This window comes from Pogoniulus pusillus, unplaced genomic scaffold (assembly GCF_015220805.1).
Source record: "Pogoniulus pusillus isolate bPogPus1 unplaced genomic scaffold, bPogPus1.pri scaffold_64_arrow_ctg1, whole genome shotgun sequence".
Taxonomy (NCBI): Eukaryota; Metazoa; Chordata; class Aves; order Piciformes; family Lybiidae; genus Pogoniulus; species Pogoniulus pusillus.
In genome coordinates this window covers 638960-647282 of record NW_026974714.1, presented here as the reverse complement: position 1 = coordinate 647282, position 8323 = coordinate 638960, and the positions used below count along the sequence as shown (strand labels likewise).

The following is an 8323-nucleotide window of genomic DNA, read 5'->3' as shown; positions in this document are numbered from 1 at the left end:
GGAGCTGAGCCAGGGGGTGCCCAGGTGGGCAAGGAGGGCAGCAGCAGCCTGGGCTGGCTCAGCAGTGGTGTGGGCAGCAGGAGCAGGGCAGGGATTGTGCCCCTGCAGTGGGCAGTGGGGAGGGCAGAGGTGGGGGCAGGGTTGGGCAGCTGAGTGGCAGGAGGGCAGTGAGGAGCTGCAGCAGAGGCAGAGAAGGGAGTGGAGGTGGGGAAGGGTCTGGAGGAGAGGCTGGGGAGGAGCAGGTGAGGGAGCTGGGGGGGGTGAGGCTGGAGGAGAGGAGGCTGAGGGCAGAGCTTGTGGGGCTGTGGCAGGGCCTGAGAGGAGGCTGGAGCCGGGGGGGGTTGGGCTGTGCTGCCAAGGGCCAAGAGGAGATGGCCTCAAGGTGCCCCAGGGCAGGTGGAGCTTGGCCCTGAGCAACAATTCCTGCCCTGGGAGGGTTCTGCAGGCCTGTGCCAGGCTGCCCAGGGAGCTGCTGGGGCAGTGCCCATGCCTGGGGGGGCTCCAGAGCCCTGTGCCCATGGCACTGTGCCCGTGGGTTGGTGCCCAGAGTGGGGCTGGGTTGGTGCTACCCTGGATGCTCTCAGGAGGCTTTCCCAGCCCAGGCACTGCAGGCTCCATGTGGCACTGCAGACTCCCCTCATGTGGCACTGCAGACTCCCCTCATGTGGCACTGCAGGCTCACTCCATGTGGCACTGCAGGCTCCCCCCGTGGCACTGCAGGCTCACTGCGTGTGGCACTGCAGGCTCTCCCCATGTGGCACTGCAGGCTCACTGCATGTGGCACTGCAGGCTCCCCCCATGTGGCACTGCAGACTCACTGCATGTGGCACTGCAGGCTCACTGCATGTGGCACTGCAGGCTCCCCCCATGTGGCAGCTCAGACTCTCTCCTTGTGGCAGTGCTTTATTGAGCAGCCCCAGCCCTGGGAGCAGTTTGGGCTGGCAGAGGCAGGAGGCCATTGCCTGCCCTGCAGGGCCAGGGGCACCCTGTGGGGCATGGCATGGGAGAGCAGCAGGAGCCTGGCAGCAGCTCCTCAGGCTTCCAGTGCCCAGCAGAGGTGGGGGTGAGGCTGCATGGCAGAGGCTGAGGCCATTGCTTGGCCTGGGCAAGGAGGATCCTGCAGGGTTGTGCCAAGGTTGGGTTGTGCAAGAGGAGAGGCTGTGGAGAGGCCAAGGAGAGCCCCCAGAGCTCCCAGGTGGCCATGGCACCTCAGGAGGTTCTTCACTGGGTGGGTGAGGAGAGCCTGGCACAGGCTGCCCAGAGGAGCTCACTCTGGAGCTGCTCCAGGCCAGGCTGGAGGGAAGCTCTGAGCCACCTGGGCCGGTGGAGGTGTCCCTGGCACGGGATGGGCTTCGAGGTCCCTTCCAAGCCAACCCAGCCCCTGGATCTGAGAACTTCTTTCCTTGGAGGGTGGTGGGAGCCTGGCACAGGCTGCCCAGGGAGGCTGTGGGAGCCTGGCACAGGCTGCCCAGGGAGGCTGTGGGAGCCTCCTCCTGCAGCTCTTCCAGGCCAGGCTGGGTGGAAGCTTTGGCCAGGCTGGGCTGGTGGAGGTGTCCCTGCCCCTGGCACTGGATGACCTTCAAGGTCCCTTCCAGCTCAGCCCAGTCCCTGACCTGCCAGGCTGGCTCCAGGAGCTCTGGTGGGACCTGGCTGGTGGCATCCAGGCCAGGTGGAGGCTGCTGGGCAAGGTCCCTATGCCCAGGGGCAGGTCCTGCTGGCTGTGGTTGAGTGGGAACCAGTGAGGAGCTGGCACCAGAGGTGTGCAGGGGCTGGAGCAGCTTTAGCTTGATGCTGCCAGGGGCAGCCTGGTGCCATGGGCAGGACTGAGAGGCCACCAAAGACTGGCAGCAAGCTCAGTTCAGTGCCCTGAGGTGGTGCCAGTCCAAGCAGTGTGGCTGGCACCAGCTGTGCTGGGACAGGTCCACCTGGCTGGGGTTGGTTGCTTGCATCTCCCCCTGCCCCCCACACCCCCCCCCAGCTCAGCCTGGGCAGCACAGAGAGGGGCAGAGCAGGGATGAAGGATTTTGGGGTCCTCAGTGCCAGGGCTGCTGCCCTCAGGCTGCTCTGCTGCTGCTTCCCCTCCTGCCAGGTCTCTGGGGCAGGAGAGCTTGGAGGGGTCCCCACCCGGGGCTGGGCACTGGTGTGGGCACCTGGTGGGGCTGGGGGAGGTCTCTCTGGGCTCTGGGGTTGGTTTCTGCTGGGGCAGAGCTGGGGCTGGGCTGGCACCGGGGGGGGGGGGCTGGTGGAGGCAGAAGGGGCAGCCTGGGGGGGGCTCTGCTCCTGTGCCCCTTGGACGTTGGCTTCAGCTGGGGAGGAAGTGCTTGGCCCCAGCTGGCTGAGGGGCCAGGAGGGCTCCTGGCTGCGCTCTGGGGGGGCTCTGCCCCCCAGCTAGGAGCACTCAGCAGCAGGCAGGGGGGGGCCAGGCTGTGGCAGGGCAGCAGTGCTGAAGGCAGTGCCCCCCTCGGGCCTCACCTCCCCCTCGGCTCTGGCAAACAGCTTCGAGTTCCTCAGGGTGCTGGCAGACACTGCGGGGGGGGGGGGAGGGAGGAAGAAGAGGGTCAGTGGCTCACCCCCAAGGCCTGTCCTGATGGTTGACCCCCCCAATGGTTGACCTCCCCCCAATGGTTGACTCCTCCCAATGGTTGACCTCCCACCATGATTGATCTCTCCCAATGGTTGATCCCCCCCCAATGGTTGACCCCCCCCAATATTTGACCCCCACCAACGGTTGCCCCCCCCCATAATTGACCTCCCCAATGGCTGACCCCCACCAATGGTTACCCCCCCCAATTGACCTCCCCAATGGTTGACTCCCCCAATAGCTGACCCCCACCAGTGGTTGACCCCCCCCTATGATTGACCTCCCCAATGGCTGACCCCCACCAATGGTTGATCTCCCCCCAATGGTTGACCCCCACCAATCATTGACCCACCCCATGATTGACCCCCCAATGGATGACCCCCCCCAGTAGTTGACCTCCCCCAATGGCTAACCCCCTCAATGATTGACCCCCACCAATGGTTGACCTCCCCCCAGTGGTTGACCTCCCCCAATGGTTGACCCTCCCCCAATGGCTGACTCCCACCAATGGTTGACCTCCTCCCAATGGTTGCCCCCCCCATGATTGATCTCCCCAGTGGTTGACTCCCCAATAGCTGACCCCCACCAATGGCTGACCCCCACCAATGGCTGACCCCCACCAATGGCTGACCCCCACCAATGGTTGACCTCCCCTAATGGTTGCCCCTCCCATGATTGATCTCCCCAATGGCTGATCCCCACCAATCTTTGACCCCTCCTCCATAATTGACCCCCCCCAATGGCTGACCCCCAAGACCATGTCCAATAGGCCAGGAGGAGACATCTGGGATGGGTTCCCTGGTGGTGACCCCCCCAAAAAAGCCCATGTCCTCAGCCCAAACCAGTCCAAGCCAGTTTAAAACAGTTCAAACCAGCCCAAACTAGTTCAAACCAGTCCAAGCCAGTTTAAAACAGTTCAAACCAGCCCAAACCAGTTCAAACCAGTTTAAAACAGTTCAAACCAGCCCAAAACAGTTCAAACCAGTCCAAGCCAGTTTAAAACAGTTCAAACCAGCCCAAACCAGTTCAAACCAGTTTAAAACAGTTCAAACCAGTTCAAACCAGTTCTAACCAGTTCTAACCAGTTCTAACCAGTTCAAACCAGTTCAAACCAGTCCAAACCAGTTCAAACCAGTTTAAAACAGTTTAAAACAGTTCAAACCAGTCCAAACCAGTTTAAAACAGTTTAAACCAGTTCAAACCACTTCAAACCAGTCCCATCACGATGCCTTTATTTGGGGAGGGTCTAGGCCCAGTCTGAAGTGGGGGGGGGGGGGGAGGGGGCATGGCCCTGGGGGGAGGCCACAGCCCAGGAGTGCTGCTGGGCACCGAGGGAGCCACTTACGGTGCCTGGGCCTGGAGTGGACACTGCTGATGACAGTGGGGATTGGCTGCTCCATGCTGTGGGCACAAGGACAGAGGGTGAGGCACCTCTGGCACCTCTGGCACCAGCAGAGCTTGGGGTTGGGCACAGGGAACAGGTTTATGCCCTGCAAGAGTGGGCAGGGACTGGCACAGGCTGCCCAGGGAGCTGCTGGTGCAGTGCCCATGCCTGGAGCTGCCCCTGAACCCTGTGCCCATGGCACTTGTGGCCATGGGTTGGTGCCCAGGGTGGGGCTGGCTGAGGGCTGGACTGGGTGAGGAGAAAGGTCCTCAGTGCAAGGGTGGGCAGGGACTGGCACAGGCTGCCCAGGGAGCTGCTGGTGGAGTGCCCAAGCCTGGAGCTGTCCCTGAACCCTGTGCCCATGGCACTTGTGGCCGTGGGTTGGTGCCCAGGGTGGGGCTTGGTGGCCTTGGAGGTCTCTGCCAACCAAGACAGTTGAGTGGCACTAAGAGCAGCTGGCAGCAGCTGGAGCAGTGCCAGGTTGGTCACTGCCCATCAGGATCCATCCCTGGGGGCTGAGTGGGGCAAAGCTTTCCTCTGCTCCAGGCTCTGCTTTGAGTGGAAGGGAAACCGAGGCAGGAGCAGATCCTTGGTGCAAGAGAGGGCAGAGACTGGCACAGGCTGCCCAGGGAGGGGGTGGTGCAGTGCCCAAGCCTGGAGCTGTCCCTGAACCCTGTGCCCATGGCACTTGTGGCCATGGGTTGGTGCCCAGGGTGGGGCTGGCTGAGGGCTGGACTGGGTGAGTAGAAAGGTCCTCAGTGCAAGGGTGGGCAGGGACTGGCAGAGGCTGCCCAGGGAGGGGGTGGAGGAGTGCCCATGCCTGGAGGGGCTCAAGGAATGTGTGGCTGTGGAGCCTGTGGCCATGGTGGGGCTGGGCTGGGAGAGCTCAGAGAGCTCTGCCAACCTGGATGGTTCTAAGCTGTGCTGGGCCAGAGGAGCAGGGGCCTGGAGCTTGGCCTGGGTGGGCAGAGCCAAGGGTGGATGATGGAGAACACCTCAAGGGCACCTGGCAGAGCACCCCCTGGGGAGGGGCTGAACCCCCCTGGGGGGACTCCAAGGGAAGCTTCAGAGCAGGAAGCTGGAGCCTGCTGGTCGTGGTGGGACCTTCTCTGCCCTTCCCCAGCAGGCTGCCAGCCTGGGGGCTGTGCCAGTCTGAGGGCTGTGGCAGCTTGGGGGCTATGCCAGTCTAGGGGCTGTGGCAGCTTGGGGGCTGTGGCAGCTTGGAGGCTGTGCCAGTCTGGGGACTGTACCAGCCTGGGGGCTGTAGCAGCTTGGAGGCTGTGCCAGTCTGGGGGCTGTGCCAGCCTGGTGGCTCTGCCAGCCTGGTGGCTGTGGCAGCTTGGAGGCTCTGCCAGTCTGGGGGCTGTGCCAGCCTGTGGGCTGTGCCCGGGGTGGGGGGGATGCCCCTGCAGCACGAAGCCAACCTTACCTGCTCTCCTCCCCCTCCACCAGCTTCCTGTAGGTGAGGATCTCCACGTCCAGGGCCAGTTTGATGTTGAGCAGCTCCTGGTAGTCCCTCACCAGCTGGGCCATGTCCTCCTTGCTCCTCTGCAGGGCAGCCTCCAGCTTGGCCAGCTTGGCCCTGGCATCGCCCAGGGCCACCTCGCCCTGCTCGCCTGCATCCCTGATGTGCTCCTCCAGGTACAGGCACTGCTGGGGCAAGAGGGGGAAAGGGCAGGGTGGGGGTGGGGGGGTGAGGGGTGCTGCAGCCTCAGGGCTGCCCCTCGGGGGGCTGCCTCCCACCCCAGCTCCCACCTGGCTCCGCTGGGACACGATGCAGGACCTCAGCTTCTGGATCTGGATGTTGAGGTCTGCGATCTGGCGGCGGCTGTCGAGGAGGTGACCCCCACAGGCCCCTGCCTGGCTGCTGCCCTCCTTCAGCTGCAGCAGAGGTGCAAGGGAGAGGTGGGTGAGGAGGCCTGGGTCCAGCTCTGGGCTGCTCTAGCTCCAGGCTGAGCTTGGAGCTCCTTCACCCCTTTCGCTTCAGGGAGGCTGTGGCTGGTCGCTGGCAGCCCAAAGCCCTCCCAGTGCTGGGCTGCAGCAGGGCACCCCCTGGGGCCTTTGTGTGCCCTCTGCTCCTGAGAGTTGGCAGAGCAGAGGGCAGCAGAACCTCCCTCACCCTCTGCCCACACTCTGCTGTGTGCCCCTCACAGCTTTGAGTCCCCTCAGACCTTTGTGCCCCTCATAGCTTTCTGCCCACCAGAGCTTTGTGCCCCCCAGACCTTGGTGTCCCCCAGGACAGGGAGAGCAGCAGCACAGGGAGGGGATTCTGCCCCCAGCTCTGCCCTGCTCAGCCCCCACCTGCAGCACTGCCTCCAGCTCTGGGCCCCCCCAGCAGCACAAGGACCTGGAGCTGGTGCTGCAGAGGCTCCAGAGGAGGCCAGCAGGAGCAGCAGAGGCTGCAGAAGCTCCCCTGTGGGGCCAGGCTGGCAGAGTTGGGGCTGCTGAGGCTGCAGAGCAGAAGGCTGCAGGCAGAGCTTGGAGCAGGCTGGCAGGAGCTGAAGGGCTGCAGGAGAGCTGGGGAGGGAGTGGGGAGAAGGGCTGGGGGGGGCAGGAGAGGGCCAATGGCTTGGAGCTGGGAGAGGGGAGAGGGAGAGAGGAGAGGAGGCAGAAGTTGGTGGGAGTGAGGCTGGGCAGAGGCTGGCACAGGCTGCCCAGGGAGGCTGTGGCTGCCCCTCCCTGGCACCATCCCAGGCCAGGCTGGGTGATGCCCTGAGCAGCCTGTGCTGGTGGAGCTGTTGCTGGGCATGGCAGGGGCTGGAGCTGGCTCAGCTCTGAGCTCTCTTCCAGCCCAACCCATGCCATGGATCTCCTCCTGAGAGGCTCAGGACTGTGTGAGCCCTGCAGGAAGAGCTCCCCCCAGGGCTGCTGCTTTTTCTTGGCTGCATTCCCACCTGGGCTGTGCTGGAGGCTCCATTCCTGCAGCCCTCCAAGCTCAGCCTGGCTGTGGCCCAGGGCAGCCTGCCCTGGCTGGAGCTGTCCCTGCTGCCTGCAGGGGGTGGCCAAGACGACCTCGGAGGGTCCCTCCCAGCCTGATGCAATCTGTGGCTCTGCTCTGCTTCGAGGACGGATCCCAGGAGGGTTCCAAGCGCCCTGGGGGGCAGCAGGGGCTGTGGGGAGGCCTTTGGGGCTCCTTCTCCTTTCCTCCCCTGGCTGCAGCTGTGCTGCTCACTGCCTCCTGGGCACAGCCTCTGCTCTCCTGGCAGGAGACCTCTCCTGAGGCTCATGGCATGGCAGGGGCTGGAGGGGGCCTTGCAGATCCACCCAGTGCCACCCTCCCTGCCATGCTCAGGGACACCTCCCACCAGCATCTGGGGGTGCTCAAGGCCAGGTTGGATGAGGCCCTGAGTGACCTGTGCTGGTGGGAGGTGTCCCTGGGCGTGGCAGGGAGGGTGGCACTGGGTGGATCTGCAAGGCCCCCTCCAGCCCCACCCATGCCAGGAGCCTCAGCAGGGGCAGCCCAGCAGTGGGAGATGTATTCTGCTCTGCTGCACTGAGCCTGGGGACCCTGAGCAGGGAACTGAGCTAGGAGGAGGTTGGGTTGGAAGGGACCTCCCAAGCTCATCCAACCCCCTGCAGGCAGCAGGGAACCAGAGCCACAGAGCCACAGAACCACAGAGCCACAGAGCCACAGAGCCACAGAACCACAGAGCCACAGAGCCACAGAACCACAGAACCACAGAGCCACAGAACCACAGAGCCACAGAACCACAGAGCCACAGAACCACAGAACCACAGAGCCACAGAACCACAGAGCCACAGAGCCACAGAGCCACAGAGCCACAGAGCCACAGATGCACAGAACCACAGAACCACAGAGCCACAGAACCACAGAGCCACAGAGCCACAGAACCACAGAGCCACAGAGCCACAGAACCACAGAACCACAGAGCCACAGAGCCACAGAACCACAGAGCCACAGAACCACAGAACCACAGAGCCACAGAGCCACAGAACCACAGAACCACAGAGCCACAGAGCCACAGAACCACAGAGCCACAGAACCACAGAGCCACAGAACCACAGAACCACAGAGCCACAGAACCACAGAGCCACAGAGCCACAGAACCACAGAACCACAGAGCCACAGAGCCACAGAGCCACAGAACCACAGAGCCACAGAGCCACAGAACCACAGAGCCACAGAGCCACAGAGCCACAGAACCACAGAGCCACAGAACCACAGAACCACAGAGCCACAGAGCCACAGAGCCACAGAGCCACAGAGCCACAGAACCACAGAGCCACAGAGCCACAGAGCCACAGAGCCACAGAGCCACAGAACCACAGAGCCACAGAGCCACAGAGCCACAGAGCCACAGAGCCACAGAACCACAGATGCACAGAACCACAGAGCC

At 63.6% G+C, this 8323-nt stretch overlaps 1 protein-coding gene across 1 annotated transcript in view; it reads right to left on the bottom strand.

Annotated features, from left to right (window-relative positions):
* Positions 1–2024: 2024 nt before the first annotated feature.
* The window catches only part of LOC135174435 (keratin, type II cytoskeletal 80-like), a 32257-nt gene continuing 25958 nt past the window's right edge, over positions 2025–8323 (bottom strand). The window contains exons 6-9 of the mRNA XM_064141703.1: positions 5721–5846; positions 5395–5615; positions 3927–3982; positions 2025–2525 (exon numbers count right to left, since the gene is read on the bottom strand). Of these exons, the coding sequence (XP_063997773.1) occupies positions 2389–2525; positions 3927–3982; positions 5395–5615; positions 5721–5846 (540 nt within the window). The 3' untranslated portion in view covers positions 2025–2388. The remainder of the gene's footprint in view (positions 2526–3926; positions 3983–5394; positions 5616–5720; positions 5847–8323) is intronic.